General features: G+C 37.8%; 2 protein-coding genes across 7 annotated transcripts in view; both read left to right on the top strand.

Moving 5' to 3' along the window:
- The first annotated feature begins 5,299 nt into the window (after positions 1-5,299).
- On the top strand, positions 5,300-18,418 carry CLEC7A (C-type lectin domain containing 7A). 6 transcript variants are annotated; one of them, XM_054443837.1, is made up of 6 exons: positions 5,300-5,519; positions 7,640-7,738; positions 8,781-8,918; positions 10,046-10,197; positions 11,822-11,940; positions 16,607-18,418. In XM_054443837.1, exons 1-6 carry the CDS (start codon positions 5,417-5,419, stop codon positions 16,737-16,739), a joined length of 744 nt encoding a protein of 247 aa, XP_054299812.1. In that variant the 5' UTR covers positions 5,300-5,416; the 3' UTR covers positions 16,740-18,418. The 6 variants fall into 6 exon arrangements, with proteins under 6 accessions (XP_054299812.1, XP_054299814.1, XP_054299816.1 ...); XM_063672410.1 differs by having other exon boundaries at positions 5,312-5,519; positions 17,164-18,323; XM_054443839.1 differs by lacking the exon at positions 8,781-8,918.
- The window catches only part of CLEC1A (C-type lectin domain family 1 member A), a 54,703-nt gene continuing 44,906 nt past the window's right edge, over positions 11,843-21,639 (top strand). The window contains exon 1 of the mRNA XM_063672406.1: positions 11,843-11,940. The gene's annotated coding sequence lies outside the window, so the exon portion shown is untranslated. The remainder of the gene's footprint in view (positions 11,941-21,639) is intronic.

Here is a 21,639-nt window from a genome sequence, read left to right as displayed (position 1 = left end):
TGTTTTCTTTATTTTTATTATTTTTTTGAGACATAGTCTTGCTCTGTCACCCAGGCTGGAGTGCAGTGGCTCCATCTTGGCTCACTGCAACCTCTGCCTCTGGGGCTCAAAGAAACCCTCTCACCTCAGCCTCCCAAGTACTTTGAACCACAGGCACGTACCACTATAGCTGGCTAATTTTTTGGTTTTTTTTTGGTAGAGATGGAGTTTTGCCATGTTGCCAGACTTGTCTCGAACTCCTGGACTCAAGCCATCCGCCTGTCTTGGCCTTCCAAAGTGTTGAGATTACAGGCATGAGCCACGGTGCCCAGCCATAATCTTTTCTATTTAATTCATGTATCCATTTATTTCTATATATTTACATGTTTACTTATTTCTCTTCATTTATTTGTATGAATTTTCCAGAAAGTCACATTAGACATGTGCAAAATAGATATTTGTTTGAAAAGAATGCTATTTTTTGAGGTTTAATTCTGAGAGTAAACACTACTACTTAATGTATATAGCAGTGAGTGAGCAGACTGACTCAGCTATTCTTTTATTTTTTATTTTAACAGGTTTTGGGGAGCAGGTGGTGTTTGGTTGCATGGATAAGTTTTTTAGTGGTGATTTCCTATATTTTTGTTGCACCCATCACCTGAGCAGTGTACACTGTACCCAATGTGTAATCTTTTATCTCTCACCCGCCTCCTGCCCTTCCCTCCAAGTCCCCAAAATCCATTGTATCATTCTTATGTGTTTGTATTTTCATAGCTTAGCTCTCACTTATAAGTGAGAACATACAATGTTTTGTTTTCCATTCCTGAGACTCAGCTATTATGAATTCGGTTCTTTCAGCTATTTTATTGATGTAATATTCAATCTACCTCTAGGTTTCACTAATTATAATTTTAGTTTATAAAATGTGTTTTTCACTTCTAAGAACTCTTCTCAGATTGCTCACTTTTCTTTTGTTCTTTTCTTTTTTTTTTTTTGACAGAGTTTTTGCTCTTGTTGCCCAGCCTGGAGTGCAGTGGCATGATCTCGGCTTACTCTTGGCTCACTGCAGCCTCCACCTCCCGGGTTCAAGCAATTCTCCTGCCTCAGCCTCCCAAGTAGCTGCGATTACAGGCATGCACCTCCACGCCCAGCTAATTTTGTATTTTTAGTAGAGACGAGGTTTCTCCATGTTGGTCAGGCTGGTCTCGAACTCCTGACCTCAGGTGATCCACCCGCCTTTGCCTCCCAAAGTGCTAGGATTACAGGCATGAGCCACCGCGCCCAGCCAGATTGCTCATTTTTCTTGGAAGACCCACTTGTTTTATGGATGCAAGTTTTCAATAAACTTCACTGAAAATGTAAATTAGATCATTGGTTTGTTTTTTGTTTTTTCTTTTTGTTAGGATGGTTTGTTTCCACCTGTTTCTTTCTTCCTTTCTTTTTTTTTTTTTTTTTTTTTTTAGAAGGAGTTTCACTCTTGTTGCCCAGGTTGGGGTGCAGTGGCACGATCTCGGCTCACTGCAACCTCCACCTCCTGGGTTCAAGTGATTCTCCTGTCTCAGCCTCCTAAGTAGCTGGGATTACAGGCACCTGCCACCCCACCCAGCTAATTTTTTATATTTTTAGTAGAGATAGGATTCCATCATGTTTGCCAGACTGATCTTGAACTGCTGACCTCAGGTGATCCACCCGCCTCAGCCTGCCAAAGTGCAGGAATTACAGGCCTGAGCCACCATGCTTGGCCTTCCACCTGTTTCTTGCATTAACATTTAATGAGGGGTATTTTTCTCTGAATACACAGACTATCTCTCCCACTGTCTTGAAATACGAAGGGTATTGTTTTTCTAGTTTGTCAATGATTTGTATAATTAATGTTTAATTGCTTTATTTTAGACAGAGACAAAAAAGGAGAATAATGAGAATTAGACTAAAGTTTATGTTTATTGAAAAATTTCTTTGACAACTTAGAGAGTTAACTGTTTTCATAGGATTGTGATTAAACACAGGGTGACAGTCAAAGTCACTATAGGGAAAAACTCTCCCATTGGAGGTCTGATTTGATAGTAAAGACAGCTTCTTATTACTGACTGCAAGGTACTCCCCTCATTATTGTTCTCTAGTTCTCTATTTCTATTTAGGAGGTCGACCCTTCTTCCTGGAGCCAATTTATTCACTGTTTGAGAAATTCCATGGTATCCCTTTGCAGGGGTGAAAGATTCCTTTTCCTCACTCATTGCTAGGTTCATGGCACCTACAATAAAACATAGATCAACAAGAGAATAGCATCCAAATTTATTTAATAGAAGTTACCTGAACAAACAGGCCTTGTTAAGTTCTACTCAGCTTATTACCATTAGATTATATCCTTTTGTTCTCCAATCATACTTCTACATGACAGTCCATAGAAATACTCAGTTTTCCCTGCGTCTTCATTTCAGAAGGCTCTCTTGTCATATAACATTTACATGCTTTTGTTTTGTTAATCTGTCTTTTGTTATAGGGGTCTCAGTCACGAACCTGGTGATGGGCAAGGAAAAGATATTACTTTTTCTCCCCTACGTTGGACAAGGAGGGTATGATCTAATGCTAATAAACTGGAGGGAGCTTAGCAAGACTAATTTGTTCAGATTCTTCTTGGCATCTCTGTATCTTCAAAGAAAAGGAAGTTTCTTTCCTCTAGGAAACAATACTTCTAGAATAAGGGTCTTATGATTTGCTTCAGGGCAGAAATATGGGGAAAGGTGTGAGAGTGAATTTCCTGATTCTGCTGTTTTCTCAAATGCCAAGAATCCATATTTTGGGGTTGCATGTCCTGAACCTCATACGCTGCTTTCCAAGCACTGCATTATAGGACTGAAACACTGATGAACGTTGAGATTAAGATCCACATTACCACTTTGCAACATGTCTACAAAAACTTAGTAAAACTTTTGTGGCAGCTTAAGTAAGGCGGGAAGCTCATTTATGCACTCTCTTGAGCTCTCTTCCATTTTGACAGGTGTTAGACCGTCAGAACTGCAGAGCCCTCATCATATAACAACTCCTCCCAAATCTCTGCACTAGAGACTTGGCAAACTCTAGCATGTCTTCTAGTAGCCTAAGGCAAGGTCCATAGGATGATTCGGCACTACTTAAAATGCCAGCCTGAGGAAGCCCAATGCTGCTAGGAGAATTACTTTTTGTGCCAGTCAAAACTTGGTTAACAGGCCAGGCGCGGTGGCTCAGGCCTGTAATCCCAGCATTTTGGGAGGCCGAGGTGGGCGGATCATGAGGTCAGGAGATCGAGACCATCCTGGTTAACACGGTGAAACCCTGTCTCTACTAAAAATACAAAAAATTAGCTGGGCGTGATGGCGGGCGCCTGTAGTCCCAGCTACTCAGGAGGCTGAGGCAGGAGAATGGCGTGAACGCGGGAGGCGGAGCTTGCAGTGAGCTGAGATCGCGCCACTGCACTCCAACCTGGGCGACAGAGCGAGACTCTGTCTCAAAACAACAACAACAAAAAACTTGGTAACAGATAGGCTCCTGAATTCCTTTTAGAGCAGTTACTTTAGAAAGTTTACAGTTAGGCCAGGTGCAGTGGCTCATGCCTGTAATCCCAGCACTTTGGGAGGCCGAGGCAGGCGGATCACCGGAGGTCAGGAGTTCAAGACCAGCCTGACCAACATGGAGAAATGCCGTCTCTACTAAAAATACAAAATTAGCTGGGCGTGGTGGCGCATGCCTGTAATCCCAGCTTACTCAGGAGGCTGAGGCAGGAGAATCGCTTGAACCCGGGAGGTGGAGGTTGCGGTGAGCCGAGATCGTGCCATTTGCACACCAGCCTGGGCAACAAGAGCAAAATTTCGTCTAAAAAAAGAAAAAAGAAAAGAAAAAGAAATCTTACAGTTAAATTCTTTCTCTGCCCTTTGAGAAGCAAATCTACCACACAGAACTGTTTCAAGGACTTGGGAGCTGTTTCTTTGAAATGCAAACGTTCAGGGAGATAAATCTTGCTCTTTCTTTCAGATGGAGCATAAGGACCAACTTAGCTGGGTGCTTCACTTCAACTATCACCATGTCCTTCTGTCATATAGATAGGTGAAGTTTCTCTCTCCTCTGGATAAGGGCCAATTAACAAATCCAGAGGGTCTAGTCACATTAACTTTCCTTAACACCACTCAGTATCTTTTCCTCAGCAAACTCCACTTTAAAATGTCATCAGCTTTACTTTTGGGGAAGTTGAGTTCAGTTAATGCTGCACTGGTTCCTGTTGCAATAGTATTACTGAATAAAACCTGTCCTGACCACATTAACTAGTATCCAGATTTGTTGATCTTCGACAATACTCAGATGTCTCCTGCACTCTACTGGCTTCAAGGTCTGGTAAATGAGTTGAACACTTCTTCAGTTTCCAGCAATGTTAGGTGTTTTCTATATTTCTTTGATTTGATCATTACTATGGAAACTGGAAGGCAGGGAAAAAAATCAAACATCTAATATAATATTTCAGTCTCAACACCTTCCATATGCTGTTCCTTGCAATATAAATGTATGGAATGATGAAAGAGGCAGTGTAGTGTAACAGAAAAGAGCACGAGTTTTGCAGCAAGAGTCAGCTTTGATTTGATTCCTTGCTCTAAATTTTTAAAATTAGCTTCTTAAACCTGAGAGACTAAATTTTGTCTGTCTCATTTTTTCATTTGAAAATAGAAATAATAATGCCTACTGTATAGACTTGGAAAAGTGAGATTGAACAAGAAAACATGTGCAACATGTAGTACCTAGCTCATAGTAATTGTTCAATAAATAATTATTTTGTGTTAATATCTGATAATTCCCAAAGAGATTTGTTTTCTCTGTCTGTTGTTACAACAGTGCACCTCCTCATGCCATCCCTCATTTACCTATCTATATATTTCCTCTATTAGGCAATGAGTTTCTTCATAGGTATCATTTTTCCTTGTATTCTAAGCTCCTGCCAATTGAAAAGGTGGGCATTCAGTACCTGTTTATGTAATTTAAAAAATACATGAATAAATACATGAACAAAGTTATGGTAAACTTAGAGCACCAAAACTGTAATAGTTTGCATCGGTTAAATTAATTAATGTCAGATTTAGTTGTGAGAGTAATGAAGGCAGCATAAAATTTCTGCATTTTTCTTACATTTGATCTGAAACAAAGATTCATCTGCTACGCTGCCTTTCAGTTTTCGTGACTCAGCAGTCTCAGAAACAGGATCTAAAGGTACAAATGGAAAATTACCACAGTATAGTTTCATTTCCTGCTCTTGAATATCTGGTTGAACTACTTAGGCTTAATTTGTTAAACTCCAGTAAGTACCTAGCCCACATGATTTGACTCAGAGATTCTCTTTCGTCCACAGACAGTCATCTCAGGAGCAGAAAGAAAAGAGCTCCCAAATGCTATATCTATTCAGGTGCTCTCAAGAACAATGGAATATCATCCTGATTTAGAAAATTTGGATGAAGATGGATATACTCAATTACATTTCGACTCTCGAAGCAATACCAGGATGGCTGTTGTTTCAGAGAAAGGTATATATATGTTTTTTCTAATGTATGCCTTTTGCTCTCCCGTTTGAAAAGATATAAGGGGAGGCTGGGCACGGTGGCTCACACCTGTAATCCCAGCACTTTGGGAGGCTGAGGCAGGTGGATTGACTGAGGTCAGGAGTTCGAGGCCAGCTTGGCTAACGTGGTGAAACTCTGTCTCTACTAAAAATACAAAAATTAGCTGGGCATGGTGGCGCACGCCTGCAGTCCCAGGTACTTGGGAGGCTGAGGCGGGACAATCACTTGAACCTGGGAGGTGGAGGTTGCAGTGAGCCAAGATCACACCAATGCACTCCAGCCTGGGTGGCAGAGCAAGACTCCATCTCTGAAAAAAAAATAAAAATAAAAAACAAACAAACAAAAAAACAAAACAAAAAGATATAAGGGGAGAAAATTTGAGAGGCTCGTGATGTGTACATTTTTATGGATATACTTTTAAAAGGCTTCAGATGTCACTGAAGATAATTTGAATGCACCCTAAACCTTTTTTCATGAAAATTATTCAGTGACCAATTATTCGTATTTAAATTAATTATGTCTGATGGGAGAAAATAGAATTTCTCTTTTCTATAGATATAGACATTTCATCAGTGAGGAATTGGTAATAAGTGGGATAATACACAAAGATAAAGGATTTCTGTATGAGTGACTTGTTGCTTGTTTGATAGAAAGGCTAGATTATTGAATGGAGGCCGGGAAACTTAAAGAAGCATATATATGAACAACATGTTTTTTTGTGGCAAGAGATTAATTTAAATTGTTTTTAAACAAAAACAATTATTGGTATACCAGTGATGGAAAACATATGAACATATGGTAGATAAAAACATCCCATCAGCAGGACATGAGTCTTAAACAAAGTGTAAACGAAATGAAATAGAAAGAAGGGCATTGGAGGGTCTCTGTATTCATGGAATGGGTGATTTAGCCTACTCTATGATTCTCCTATGTGACAATTCTATGAAATGTCCTGACAGCTTAGTCTCAGTGGAAAGCAGAAATACGTTCTGGTTATGGCAATGTTCATACAAAATTAGTTCCCTATTATCTTTGAGAGAGAGAGATCATTTGTCGGTTTTGACACCAGAGTTTGCTTTCTTCTGCTTTCTGGTTATTTACACTGCACAGATATTTTCCTCTCAGCACTGATGTAATTTAATCTATTGAGGAAGGGCGGAAAAAGTGGATGAGGCAAGAGGTAGGGAGACATGCGCATGTTTATGCATATGTGTGGGCAAACGGTATCCTGTAACAACACACCTATCATGTGCTAGCAGTCTCTAAACAAGGTGCTTTTATATGTGTTAGCTCATTTAATTCCCACAATAATCCTTTGAGATATTTTTACCCCAGTTTCACAAAGAGGAATAAAAAACAACAAAGGGAGTAATTTGCCCAGGGTCGTGCAACAAACATATGAAAAGGGAAAATTACCCTTAGTAATCAGTGCTATCTCCCCAACATTAAGCTATTTCCTCTAAGAATCAGTGGGATTTCAGGGATCCTACTAATGTCAAGACCTGTAGATGTCAATGGGGAGCTGAAATTAGGAGCATACAGATATCAAGGCAATGTGCTGCAATTACAATTCCAGCAATTGAAGAAGAAGGTATCCTTACTGGTGGAGAAGCACAGTGAATCCTAGATGACTAGATAACCTAGGCAGTGATTAATAATTCACTTTAAAATTTGCCAGTATTTGTTGTTGTTGTTGTTGTGTGTGTGTGTGTGTGTGTGTGTGTGTGTGTGTGTTTTAACAGGGTATCACTCTGTTGCCCATGCTGCTCTGGCATTCCTAGGCTCAAGTGATCCTCCTGCCACAGCCTCCAGAGTAGCTGGGACTACAGGAGCTCACCACCATGCCCAGCTAATTAAATTTTTTTTTCTTTCTTTTTTTTTGGTAGGGATAGAGTCTCCCTGTGTTGCCTAGGCTGGTCTTGAGCTCCTGGCCTCAAGCAATCCTCCTACCTCAGTCTCCCTTCTGGGATTGCAGGTGTGAGCCACTGTGCAAGGCCAGATTTTTTATGAACTGTAGAATTAAACTGCCTCACCATCCGTCATTCTCTTTCTTTATTCCATTTCTGCCCCCTCTGGCTCCTCAGGATCGTGTGCTGCATCTCCTCCTTGGCGCCTCATTGCTGTGATTTTGGGAATCCTATGCTTGGTAATACTGGTGATAGCTGTGGTCCTGGGTACCATGGGTGAGTATTTGGTGGAGGAGATTAACAGCAACAACAGACAATTTAGTAAGCAATTATTATGTGCCAGGCACTATTTTAAGGGCTTGACATGCATAATCTACTTTAATTTGTATATAATCTGGTTTTATCTGTATTGGGTTGGTGCTGTTAATGCCCATTTCACTTACAAAGGGTGTGAGAGACTGAGAGGTTATTTTACCTTTCCAGGGTTATAAGCTAGTTAGTGGTGGGACCATGATTAGAAATTTGGGTGACCTGTCTAAAAAACTCATACTCTTAACTACATTGCTGTCCTACCTCCCTTGCACAGCTGGTTTCAAAGCTGTGGAATACAAAGGATAAATTAATGAAGGAAACACATGGAGCTGAAGAAGAAAGTACAATATGGTGCTGTCTTCTTAATGAAATAAATTCATAAATGGACATTAAGCTATGTTTATGAGTCACATTATTTAAGGAAATTATTTCTGATCTTTAATATAAACCTTTGAATACACCAGAAATTTCCTGAGGCACTTGGTCTTAAGTCGATATTTTGTAATGGGTGAATTTTTTTTTTAGATTTTATATCACATGCAATCTGTTGTTAATCACCTTCAGAGAGTCTTCATGACTTTCCTTAATTAGTCAAATGTTTATTGAGTGCATTCTATGTCACAGGTACTAGGCAGTTTCTCAAGGATCTCTCATTTTTAAATAATAAAAGAAAGGTGAAAGATGTTGCTATTTCAAATCTGTCATGGGTCTAATTGACTCTATGACATTTGCCTCTTGCTACCTCCCTCATTCTATTTCTTCTTCTCCTCCTCCTTTTTTCTTTTCTTTTTTTTTTTTTAACTATACCTCCTTTATGAAAGTTATGTATTTCTTTTCATCTATTCTATCAATCGTCTTTATCTCTCCACAGCAATATGTCATCTATTTATCACTAATCAATAATGTATTCTTTTAGTCAAATAGCATATGGGTTTTGGGATTTTAATTTTCAAACACAGCAGAATGACATTTTTTCTGTCACTATTATTGTTGTTGGTATATGAAGCTATTTGGAGATCCAATTCAGGAAGCAACACATTGGAGAATGGCTACTTTCCATCAAGAAATAAAGAGATCCACAGTCAACCCACACAATCATCTTTAGAAGAGAGTGTGACTCCTACCAAAGCTGTCAAAACCACAGGCAAGGGCATAGTTAAAGGATGGAATCTTGACTCAAGAGGGTTAATTCTTGGTGCTGAGGCCTGGGGCAGGGGTGTAAAGAAAAACGTGTAGATTCAATGATTGTACACTTAAGGCAAATACACATATTAGTATTACCTTAGTGTAATGTATGCCTGTCATATATACAATAAGGTGAAATTATAAGTACCCTATGCACTTGGCTGAACAGTTCTAAATTGGACTTTATTAATTTTTAAAATCAGTAACTGATTTATCACTGGCCATGTACTTAGATCTACAGGAGATCATATAATTTGATACAAATAAAAGAGAAGTGTTCTCTCTCCTTACAGAATTGACATTTTAAATGTGATACAGTTAGAATAGGAAATATGACATTAGAAAGGAAGAATGACAGGCAGAAAGGAAAGAAGGGAAAATGTTGCCAAGAATAAGGAAGCTATATTAAAAATATACAAAAGAGGTAGACCTAATACACATGTCCCTGAAAACTCATCAAATTTGTTTAATCATACAATTTCATTTACTTAATTACAATTCTATACACACTTGACTTTTACTTCTAATTGCATCATAATTGACTATGACTTAATGTTTTCACTTCAATTTTTCATCTCTGGACCCGTACCTCCTCACTATTTTTATTAAGTAGCTAATAATATATAACAGAGATAGTGTGTAATATGAATAATTGACCTATACTTTTCTCATTTGGAAAGTCACATTATGAAGTAGATCTTACATCATAAAATAAGTTAAGTAACAATATGAAATTGCTGTGTACCTCAATGATTGATTGTGAGTAGACTTATTTTAAGGAGTTATTAAGGAGAAAGGTAGTTTTGAGCTGAATTAGAAGGAATAGAAGACAGGTCAAGAAAAAAAGGATGGTTGGCTGCCTAAAATACCATTTATAGTTAATTCATTTCTAAATTTTAAACGAATAGGAAGATTTGAATGTATTCCCATCTGTAAAATCATAGCCCTATAGTTTGAATTGAAAATGAAATATAATAATGGCAACTCATTGGTTATTTCATAAGCGTCCTTACGATGAATGGTGTTCACACTAAAAGAGTGAATTGGTATGCTATGAACCTCATGGTACTAATCTTTTATTTCCAGGGGTTCTTTCCAGCCCTTGTCCTCCTAATTGGATTATATACGAGAAGAGCTGTTATCTATTCAGCATGTCACTAAATTCCTGGGATGGAAGTAAAAGACAATGCTCGCAACTGGGCTCTAATCTCCTAAAGATAGACAGCTCAAATGAATTGGTAAGTGTAGACTTCTGTTATAGTTATCTGTGGTCTGTATCCAGAAGGAAGATAGAGGGAGATTCCAGGTAATGACAATTTTTCCTAAAATGAAGTCTTTTTTTTTTTTTTTTGAGGCAGAGTCTCTCTCTGTTGCCCAAGCTAGAGTGCAGTGAAGCCTTGACATCCCAGGGTCAAGTGACCCTCCCACCTCAGCCTCCTGAGTAGTTAGGACTACAAGGTGCACCACCACGCTCATCTAATTTTTTTTTGTATTTTTCATAGAGACGAGGTTTCTCCATATCATCTGGGCTGGTCTCAAAATCCTGGGCACAAGCGATCTGCCTACCTCGATCTCCCAAAGTGTTGGGATTACAGGTGTAAGCCACCACACTTGGCCAAAAGTAATTTTTAATATCTCTATAATTATAATCATAGCATGCCTTAAACACACAAAGTGCATAGTATATGCTTTTATTTTTAACTAATTAAAAAAAAACTATGTTTCACCTTAAAACAAATCCTTTCAAACACACTCCATGTATGCATGACTACAATAATCAGGCCACTACCCATTTTTGTGAGTTTGTATTTCAATTTTTAAATATGGTGGAACTAAAGTAGAAAATTCTTCTCCTTGTCATCATAATTATCAAGAAAAATGGTAACAATGATAATACATGTTTAGAAATTATTTACTCTTTGCAAGATACGGGGAAATCAAAGAGGGTTAAAACATAACCCTGCTATCACAGGACACATATAATCTCTTAAGTAAAAAAAAAGCAACTCAGCAGCTATTAAAAGTTAAATATCTGGCATTAGCAATAAATGCTATAGGAGTTTAAAGAGATCCCCGTGTTCTTAAGAAGTTTTCAGAAAAAGTGGCACTTATAACGCATCATGAATGAAGGGTAGAGCTTCAATGAGGTAAGATAAGGGGGTTAATAGGAAACATTCTACGTTATAAATCTAAACCAGTCTATAACTTCTACACCTACTTTCACTATTCTCATTTTGTTTTTGTTTCTGTAATGTCTTACCCAGTAGTAATAATTTATATTAAAGTTAATGGAACTAGATATATGGCAAAGAAAGAGTATTGGATTACAAGTCTATCTGACTTTTAGGCCAGCCTATAATTGAAAATAAATTGTTATAGATTTGTAAACAATTCAGATATCTTCACTGAACCTCAGATTACTTATTCATAAAATATACAGTTAGACTAAATTATTTTTAAGTTGTTACCTAACTCTGAGAAGTACTTCTTAACAAAAGTAGCATCAATTTATTTCTTCAACTGGAGGAGAAGACAGTGGCTAATCATCCATGAAAACTGCCTAGAGGGACTGTCATCTGGGATTTTGTCAGATAGGTTGAATGGAGGCGGTACAGTCTTCACATTACAAATCTATTCTTTTGGAAAATTAAATGATAATTACTTTAAATAAATAAGATAAGCCTTTTGAGACATTCAATGACATTCAAAAATTGACACTTCTCTCTAGGTTGATGTCAGGTTAGGCAAGCATTCTTTACCAAAGTGATTCAATCAGTTGTCTTTTTCTCAGTGTCCATGATAATAGTTTCTTTCTCTCTCTCTCTCTCTCTCTATTATATATTTGTATATGTTTCATTACAGGGATTTATAGTAAAACAAGTGTCTTCCCAACCTGATAATTCATTTTGGATAGGCCTTTCTCGGCCCCAGACTGAGGTACCATGGCTCTGGGAGGATGGATCAACATTCTCTTCTAACTTGTAAGTGTTTGGAGAGACAATGCTTCATCCTCTTTCTCAGAGAGGTTTCCACCTCATCTACGAAAACCTCTGTCAAGCAGCTAAGAACCTGATTTCGTGACCACATATGAGAAAGAGAGAAAGATATAGAAGAAGAGAAAGTGAGCTAGGACAAGAGGAGAAAGATGACGAGGACCTTAGAGTGAAAAGGAGCGAGGCCATCTAGTAGCATCAACACAGATATTCTTTTGGTTTTCTTACTAGGGAGGCATCGACATGTTTGAAGTCGTCCAGGCAAGGAGCAGTCACTGTCAGTCAGTGTAACCCCCTGGTTAAGAGCATGGGTTTTGAAGCCAGGCCTCAGTTTGGGTTAATGATTACCCCACTCACTGATTGTGTGACAATGGGGATAAGTCACTTTTCCTCTCTGAGTCCCATTTTCCATAAACAAGAACAGAAAGGTGCTCTTGGCCAGGTGCAGTGGCTCACACCTGTAATCCCAGCACTTCGGGAGGCCCAGGTGGCAGATCACTTGAGGTCAGGAGTTTGAGACCAGCCTGACCAACATGGTGAAACCCCATCTCCACTAAAAAATTAGCCAGGTGTGGTGGCATTTGCCTGAAATCCCAGCTACTTGGGAGGCTGAGGCAGGATAACAACTTGGACCTGGGAGATGGAGGTTGCAGTGAGCTGAGATTGCACCATTGCACTCCAGCCTGGATGACAGAGTGAGACTCCAACTCAAAAAAAAAAAAAAAAAAAAAAAGAGTGCTTTCCTCTTAGAATTGTAAGATGGGTATAAAGTAAAATAATTTAGCACAGTGTCTTGTACACAGTTAGTGTGTGATACTTATTAAGTTAAAAAGCAAACACATTTTCACATTTTGCATTTTAGAAATATATTTTAAATGTATTTCACATTTGCATGATTATATATTATTCCTTATTATGTGTTGGTCTTTGTCACTGCAGTTGTCATTCATTTGCTTTTTAATATCTGCAGAATATGAAATATGTCCCTTTTAAGTTCTTATTATTAGTGTGTGTGTGTGCACACCTGTGTGTGTTTTTTCATCTGTCTCAGTGGGAGTACTGTTTAATTCAGTTTTTCAAAGAAAATGACTTTTGACTTTGTTGACTGTCTCTTTTTATTATTTCTTTCATTAACTTTGATTCCAATCTGTATTACTTACTTCCATCTAATTTATTTTTATTTTATTTTATTTTATTTTTTTAAGACGGAGTCTCCCTCTGTCACCCAGGCTGGAGTGCAGTGGCGGGATCTCGGCTCACTGCAAGCTCCGCCTCCTGGGTTCACACCATCCTCCTGCCTTAGCCTGTAGCTGGGACTACAGGTGCCTGTCTCCATGCCCAGCTAGTTTTTTGTAGTTTTAGTACAGACGGGGTTTCACCATGTTAGCCAGGATGGTCTCGATCTCCTGACCTAATTTATTTGTTTTAAATTTGCTATTCCATCTCAAACGTCTTGTATTGGGTGCTTGCCTCATGAATTTAAGCCTACATCTCAAGTATGTAGATTTAAGGCTATAAATCTACATATAAATCTACATATAAATCAAGTATGTAGATTTAAGGCTATAATTTTAATGTATTTTCATTGTCATTCAGTTCAAAATACTTTCTGATTTCCACTGTGAGTTGCTCTTTGACCCAGGAGTTATTTAGAAATGTATTTCTCAATTTACAAACATATGTGTTTCCAGTTATCTCTTTGTTTTAGGTTTCAGGCTTAGTTCCACTGTGATCAGAGAACATGCTCCACGTGCTTGTAGTTCTCTGATTTTTACGTGCTTCTTCCTCTTTCCATATGAAAAAAATTGTGTTGAAATCTTCCGCTGCGATTCTACTTATAGTTCTGTAAACATTTTATTCGATGTGTTGAAGCCGTGTTATCAGGCACATAAAGATTTAGAATTGTTACTTTTTTTCCCCTTCTTTCCTCCTTTTTGGACTGATTTTACACTTTTTCTTATTTAGTTTTTTTTCTGTTCATTTGGAATGTGCTCTTTCATGTCTTTCACATCTCTTTTACTAATCTTTTAGTAGTTGTTCTAGGAATTACACATATATACTTCACTCATCAAAGACTAATATTAACTGACATTTTTATGTTTTTCCTGACCAATATAAAAATCATAGAGCATTCCTTTACTCTGTTGACTCTCTCCTCAATTTATATGCTATTATATTAATGTATTTATTTTTATTTATTTATTTTTATTTTATCGCCCAGGCTGGAGTGCAGTGGGGCAATCTTGGCTCGCTGCAACCTCTGCCTCCTGGGTCCAAGCGATTTTCCCACCTCAGCCTCCTGAGTAGCTGGGACCAAAGCTACCCGTCACCAGCTGGGTGTGGTGGCGGGCGCCTGTAATCGCAGCTACTCGGAGGTTGAGGCACCAGAATTGCTTCAACCAGGGAGATGGAGGTTGCAGTGAGCGGAGATCGTGCCACTGCACTCCAGCCTGGGTGATTGAGCCAAACTCAGTCTTAAAAAAAAAAAAAGAAAGAAATAGCCCTTGGGCCGGGCGCGGTGGCTCGCGCCTATAATCCCAGCACTTTGGGAGGCCGAGGCGGGTGGATCACTTGAGCTCAGGAGTTCGATGCTAGCCTGGCCAAAATGGTGAAACCCCATCTCTACAAAAAAAAAAAAAAAAGATTCAAAAATTAGACAGACATGGTGGTGCACAGCAGATTTACGCAGTTAGTATTCATTTCAATTTGCCCACATATTTATGATTTTAGTTGTTTATTTCTTTCTTCCTTTCCAACTGTACATTACAGGTATTTTTTCTTAAGACTGATATTTCCAATAACTATAGGATTGCGGTTTGTTGTTTTTCCTCTCAGCCACTCAAATATATTATTCCACTGTTTTCTATTTTTTAATTGTTGTTTTTGAGAGGTCATCTGTTTGAATGTAATATATGTTTTAAAACTAATGTGTTTACTCAGCACTGAAAAATTCTCAGCCATACTTGCTTCATATTTTGCTTTTCCCAATCTTTTTTCCCTTCTCCTGGAATTCCAGTTACATTCATTACAGACCCATTGACACCATCCTATATGTTTCTTTTGCTTTTTCCAGTGTTTTCATTCTTTTTTAGCTTTTTGCTCCAATCTATGTAATTACCTTTCACATATCTTCCAGTTCTATTTTTTCTCATCTGTGGCTAATCTACTGTTAAAAGCCTCTATTAAGTTGTTTATTTTGTTTGGTGACATTTTCAGTTTTATAATTTTAGTTTAGTTCTTTCTCAAATCTATTATTTCAACATGTATACTTCTACTTTTTCTTCCAACATTCTTAGGATTGTCTTTTAACTTTCAGAATACACTAACCATAATTGTTTTAGCTTGTGTCTGATAATTCCAATTTTCTATATGTATGTTTCTGTTTTTTTTTTTTTTTTTTTACTGTTTTTCTTTTGTGTTGATTAGTTTTCTCTTATGTCAGATTGCTTTTTATAGGGTTAACATTGTATCTTAAAATCTTTGTAGAATTAATTTGAAGTGTTTTTTCATTTGCCTTTGTTCTCATCACTAGGTCTGTTCACCCAATAGTGTGAACAGTACAAACTGCTGAGCATAATCACTTAACTGTTTTACTTCTACTAGGCCAAGTACAGTGAATTTATTAACAAACAATCAGCCAAATGTATTTTCTACTTTCTTATACCACTTGTTTGTCTTGAGTTTTCTTTTGCTATTTTAAACTTATGACTAGAGGACTCTTTCTATAATCACAAGTGGGCCCAAGTTAACATTTTGATATGTTACTACTCTTTGGTTTTCTGGGTGGCATTTATTTAATCTAGCTGTGTCTATGCCCCCAAAACACTTAGAGGTCAAGGAAAATTTTTAAGGAATAATGCTGGTCAGAGTTCTCCCCGAGGTCTGAATCTGAGTGGTTAATCTTAGCCTTAGTCATCTCTAAAGCAAAGTTTTCTCAATCCTCCAACCTCAGGGTCAAGAGGGAGAGACAGATAACCAGGACAAAGAGTGCCAAGTCATAGCTTTTGCACTGAGGCTCAGTGATACTCTTTGAGCTTGGCTAATTAACACTGCTACTTAAGGAGATTGAAGACCAAATTGAACAGGACCATGCCTGCGTTTACCAGTGTTGATTTCCATAACTGTCAAGCATTGTATTGTAATATAATTCTGCTTCCAGGATACATTAAAATGTACAGAGTTGTTTGTGCTACCTTTAAATGGCCTGGGCATCTCTGATTCTCTTTTTAGTTCTAGATCCCTTTTAGCATTAATGCTTCTACTTGGTCTACTCATTAAGTATATCCAGTAATAATTTAATTAAACTGTTACTTGATTTGATAAAGAAACATTTAAGTAATAGGCTGAAAGATATATAAAGAACTTTTTATAGAATATTAAATGATTTTTCTTCTTTTTCAGGAACTTTTTTTTAAGTTTATGCAGCTAGCAGCATTTCTTGAAAAAAAATTAAGTCATTTTTCTGCCTTAATAATGGAGACTATTCATTTAACCACTTGAGATTCACAACAATTTAGATTTAAGCCTCCTTTTCCAATAATAGAAACACTTCAGAACTCTTTTCACCGACATCCTTACTAATTTATTTGTGTGCCATGTAGACAGTGTTCCTTAACATTTGTTCTAATAACCTCACTATATTCTATTTTAACAGATTTCAGATCAGAACCACAGCTACCCAAGAAAACCCATCTCCAAATTGTGTATGGATTCACGTGTCAGTCATTTATGACCAACTGTGTAGTGTGCCCTCATATAGTATTTGTGAGAAGAAGTTTTCAATGTAAGGGGAAGGGTGGAGGAGGAGAGATAAATATGTGAGGTAGTAAGGAGGACAGAAAACAGAACAGAAAAGAGTAACAGCCAAGGTCAAAATAAATGCAGAAAATGTTTAGAGAGCTTGGCAAACTGTAATGTTAACCAAGAAATTGAAGGGAGAGGTTGTGATTTCTGTATTTGTCGACCTACAGGTAGGCTAGTATTATTTTTCTAGTTAGTAGATCCCTAGACATGGAATCAGGGCAGCCAAGCTTGAATTTTTATTTTTTATTTTTTTGTTTTTTTTGAGATAGGGTCTCACTTTGTCACCCAGGCTGGAGTGCAGTGGCACAATCTTGGCTCACTGCAGCTATCTCTCGCCTCAGCCCCCAAAGTAGCTGGGACTACAGGTGCATGCCACCATGCCAGGCTAATTTTTGGTGTTTTTTGTAGAGACTGGGTTTTGCCATGTTGACCAAGCTGGTCTCTAACTCCTGAGCTCAAGTGATCTGCCCGCCTTGGCCTCCCAAAGTGCTGGGATTACAGATGTGAGCCACCACACCTGGCCCCAAGCTTGAATTTTCATTCTGCCATTGACGTGTCATTTACCTTGGGTAAGCCATGAGCGAATCTTAATTTCTGCCTCTATCAGAGTTGTTTCATGCTCAACAATGCCATTGAAGTGCATGGTGTGTTGCCACGATTTGACCCTCAACTTCTAGCAGTATATCAGTTATGAACTGAGGGTGAAATATATTTCTAAATAGCTAAATGAAGAAATGGGAAAAAATCTTCACCACAGTCAGAGCAATTTTATTATTTTCATCAATATGATCATAATTATGAATATCGTCTTTAAAAAGCAGGAACTCCTACTTTTTCTTTATCAATTAAATAGTTCAGAGAGTACGTCTGCCATATCTCTAATAGAATCTTTTTTTTTTTTTTTGAGACGGAGTTTCGCTCTTGTTGCCCAGGCTGGAGTGCAATGGCACGATCTTGGCTCACCGCAACCTCTGCCCCCTGGGTTCAAGTGATTCTCCTGCCTCAGCCTCCCAAGTAGCTGGGATTACAGTCATGCACCACCACACCCGGCTAATTTTGTATTTTTTTAGTAGAGACAGGGTTTCTCCATGTCAGTCAGGGTAGTCCCGAACTCCTGACCTCAGGTGATCTGCCTGCCTTGGCCTCCCAAGTGCTGGGATTACAGGCGTGAGCCACCGCGCCCGGCCTAGAATCTTGTATAATATGTAATTGTAGGGAAACTGCTCTCATAGGAAAGTTTTCTGCTTTTTAAATTACAAAAATACATAAAAATATATAAAATCTAATGATGAATATAAAAAACTAACCAATCTCATTGGAACAAGTATTAACATTTTGGAATATGAAACATGTTTTATTAGTTTTGTGATGTACTGTTTTACAATTTTTACCATTTTTTCAGTAATTACTGTAAAATGGTATTATTGGAATGAAACTATATTTCCTCATGTGCTGATTTGTCTTATTTTTTTCATACTTTCCCACTGGTGCTATTTTTATTTCCAATGAATATTTCTGTATTACTAGGGAGGCATTTACAGTCCTCTAATGTTGATTAATATGTGAAAAGAAATTGTACCAATTTTACTAAATTATTCAGTTTAAAATGGATGATTTTGTTATGTGGATTTCATTTCAATAAAAAAAAACTCTTATCAAAAAACCCGTGGCCTCTAAATTATGTGCCTGTGTGTTACAATCACTATCACAATTTGCCCTCTCCCCAAAAATGATGATGAATTTGGTATGGGTGCAGTGGATATTTATAGTAGATATTTTGATATTAAAGCATTAATTCGCGATCTTAAAAATTGTAAAAACCTAAGAGAAGATAAAGATTTTTGTGAGGTTTACTATTGTTGTTTTAATATGCAAATTTGTTTTCATTACTTAAAAAAATGTAGAAAGGGAAGAGATAGATAGGTGCAGCAAACCACCATGGCACATGTATACCTATGTAACAAATCTGCACGTTCTGCACGTGTATCCCAGAACTTAAAGTACAATTAAAAATACATACATAAATAAATAAATGATGTAATGTATAACAAACTTAAAAAAAGAAAGGGAACAGATAGATCAGGCTGAGAACATGAGGAGTATGGTTAACTGTTTTAAGTAGTTAAAGCATAGGATGGAGTTTGGAAGAGATATCTAGTATTTTAATTTTGGTTTTGTTTTGATTCATTCCTCCTGGGTTCCCAGGATATAGTAGATGAGTCCAAGAAATTATGGTAATCAAGGTAAATAACTGGATGCTGAAGATCCAGCTGTACTAATCTAGTGAACAGACAGGCCAGGCAACCTAACCCATGATGTGGGTATCATGAAAGTGATGGTGTAAAGTAAGATTGCTCTAGGTTGTGCAAGACATACAGTACCTGACCTGTTGAGACACGTTTATATCACATCTTATACGGAAATATACGTGAATAAACAGAAAACATCCACACTTTCCAAGAGACAGAAAAGGTGAAATAGCTGCTAGCCGAACCTCAGTCTAAAAGTTAAATTCGAGATGAGTAATGGTCACACCAGAGGACATGCTGAGGGGCCACCATATTCACTTGTTTGGATTATAGCAATAATTTTTGAAGTAGTCTCTGAGCCTTCACCCTTGCCCTCTACAGTCTATTTTCAAAAAAATCAGAGTGAGACCATTAAATTTAAATAAAATCATGTCGGTTCTCCACTTAAAATTCTCATCAACTTCTCATGTATCTCAGAGTAAAAACAAAACAACACAAAAATGAAATACCTTTGTAATTATCTATAAGACGCCACATATTCTGTCCCTCTTAACTTTGAGCTAACCTCCTACTTTCTTCATCTTTACTCACTGCACTCAGGACGCTGGCTTCTCTGTTGTTTCTCAACCATGTCAGGCGTGCTTCCACCCCAAGGCATTGGTGATTCTTATCTGCTTTACCTGAATGATTCTTTTTTTTTTTTTGAGACGGAGTCTCGCTCTGTGGCCCAGGCTGGAGTGCGGTGGCGAGATCTCTGCTCACCGCAAGCTCCGCCTCCCGGGTTCCCGCCATTCTCCTACCTCAGCCTCCCGAGTAGCTGGGATTACAGGTGCCCGCCATCACGCTTGGCTAATTTTTTTTTGTATTTTTTAGTAGAGACGGGGTTTCACTGTGTTAGCCAGGATGGTCTGGATCTCCTGACCTCACGATCCGCCCGCCTCGGCCTCCGAAAGTGCTGGGATTACAGGTGAGCCACCACGCCTGGCCACCTGAATGATTCTTACCCGACGAAGCTGCAGGGCCTGGCCTCTCACCTCGTTCCCATCTCTGCACAAACATGACCTTCTTAATGATGCTTACTCAGATAACTCTGTTTAAAGTTACCAACCCTTTTTCCCTACATTCGTCATCTCCCTCACCTCTGTTTATTCACCATAGCATTTATTAGAGTTTAATATACTCTACTGTTTACTTACTAGGTTGGTGCGAAACTGCGGTTTTTGCCGTTGAAAGTATATAGGATGAAATTAATGGCAAAAACTGCAATTACTTTTGCACCAGCGTGATACTTATTCTCTTTCTTTTATATTGTCTTTCTTTCTCTTTTTTATATATCTCTTTCTTATATATCGTCTGCCTTTCTCCGTAGAACATAGTCTCTAAAAGGACAGACAGCTTTGCTGTACATGGCTGTATCCAAGAGTCTGAGAATAGTATTTGCCATACAGTTGATAGTCAAAAATATTCTTTTTGAAAAAAAAAAAGCTTTTAAGGAAAAGTAGTATAAATGTTAATGTAGGTTGTTTATCAAAAATTATTAGGAACATACTTGAATAACTGAAGCTTGGGAAATAGTTCTAATTGCTATTTTATGAGTATCATAATTACAGGCACCTCCTAAGTGCCTTTTTTTCTGATTCTAGCTGTTGTAATTTTTAACATTCTTTCTCTGTTTTATTCACATAGGGGCTTTACATAACTTCATCTTCACAATTTTGACTACCTTCTCTTTTATATGGCTCTCTGATATCCAACCCAATGCAAACAAATAATTTTTGATTTCCTACTTCTTACAAGGCACTGTGCAAGTGGAAGATATTTTTATTTTTATTTATGTATTTTTTATTTCAATAGCTTTTGGGGTACAAGAGGTTTTTGGTTACATGGATGAATTATATAGTTGTGAATTCTGATTGTAATGCACCTGTCACTCACCTGAGTAGTGTACATTGTACCCAATATGTAGTTTTTTTATCCCTCCCCCTCCCTTTTCACCTCCTGCTTCTGAGTCATTATATCACTCTGTATGGATTTGCCTACTTATAGCTTAGCTTCCACTTGTAAGTCAGAGCACACGGTTTTTGGTTTTCCATTCCTGAGTTACTTAGAATAATAGTCTCCAGCTCTAACCAAGGTGCTGCAAAAGACATTATTTCATTACTTTTTATGGCTGAGTGGTATTCCATGGTGTATATATACCACATTTTCTTTATCCACTCATTGGTTAATGGGCACTTAGGTTGGTCCCATATCTTTGCAATTGTGAATTCTGCTACTATAATCATACATGTGCAAGTGTCTTTTTCATATATAATGACTTATTTTGGGGTAGATACCCAGCAGTGGGATTGCTGGATTGAATGGCAGATCTATTTTTAGTTCTTTAAGGAATCTTCATACTGTTTTTCATAGAGGTTGTACTAATTTACATTCCCACCAGCAGTGTGTAAGCATTTCCTTTTTACCATATCCATGCCAACATCTGTTGTTTTTTTGACTTTTTAATAATGGCCATTATTGTAGGAGTAAGGTGGTATCTCATTGTGGTTTTAATTTGCATTTCCCTGATAATTAGTAATGTTGAGCATTGTTTCATATGTTTGTTGGCTGTTTGTATATCTTCTTTTGAGAAATG

This window comes from Pongo pygmaeus, chromosome 10, assembly GCF_028885625.2.
Source record: "Pongo pygmaeus isolate AG05252 chromosome 10, NHGRI_mPonPyg2-v2.0_pri, whole genome shotgun sequence".
Taxonomy (NCBI): Eukaryota; Metazoa; Chordata; class Mammalia; order Primates; family Hominidae; genus Pongo; species Pongo pygmaeus.
This window is presented reverse-complemented; position numbering and strand designations above follow the sequence as displayed.

Coding starts and splice junctions, on each gene's coding strand:
- CLEC7A (XM_054443837.1), top strand. CDS start 5,417: ATGGAATATCATCCTGATTTAGAAAATTTGGATGAAGATGGATATACT. Junction 7,739..8,780: donor TGTGGTCCTGGGTACCATGG/GTGAGTATTTGG, acceptor TGGTATATGAAG/CTATTTGGAGATCCAATTCA. Junction 11,941..16,606: donor TCAACATTCTCTTCTAACTT/GTAAGTGTTTGG, acceptor CTATTTTAACAG/ATTTCAGATCAGAACCACAG.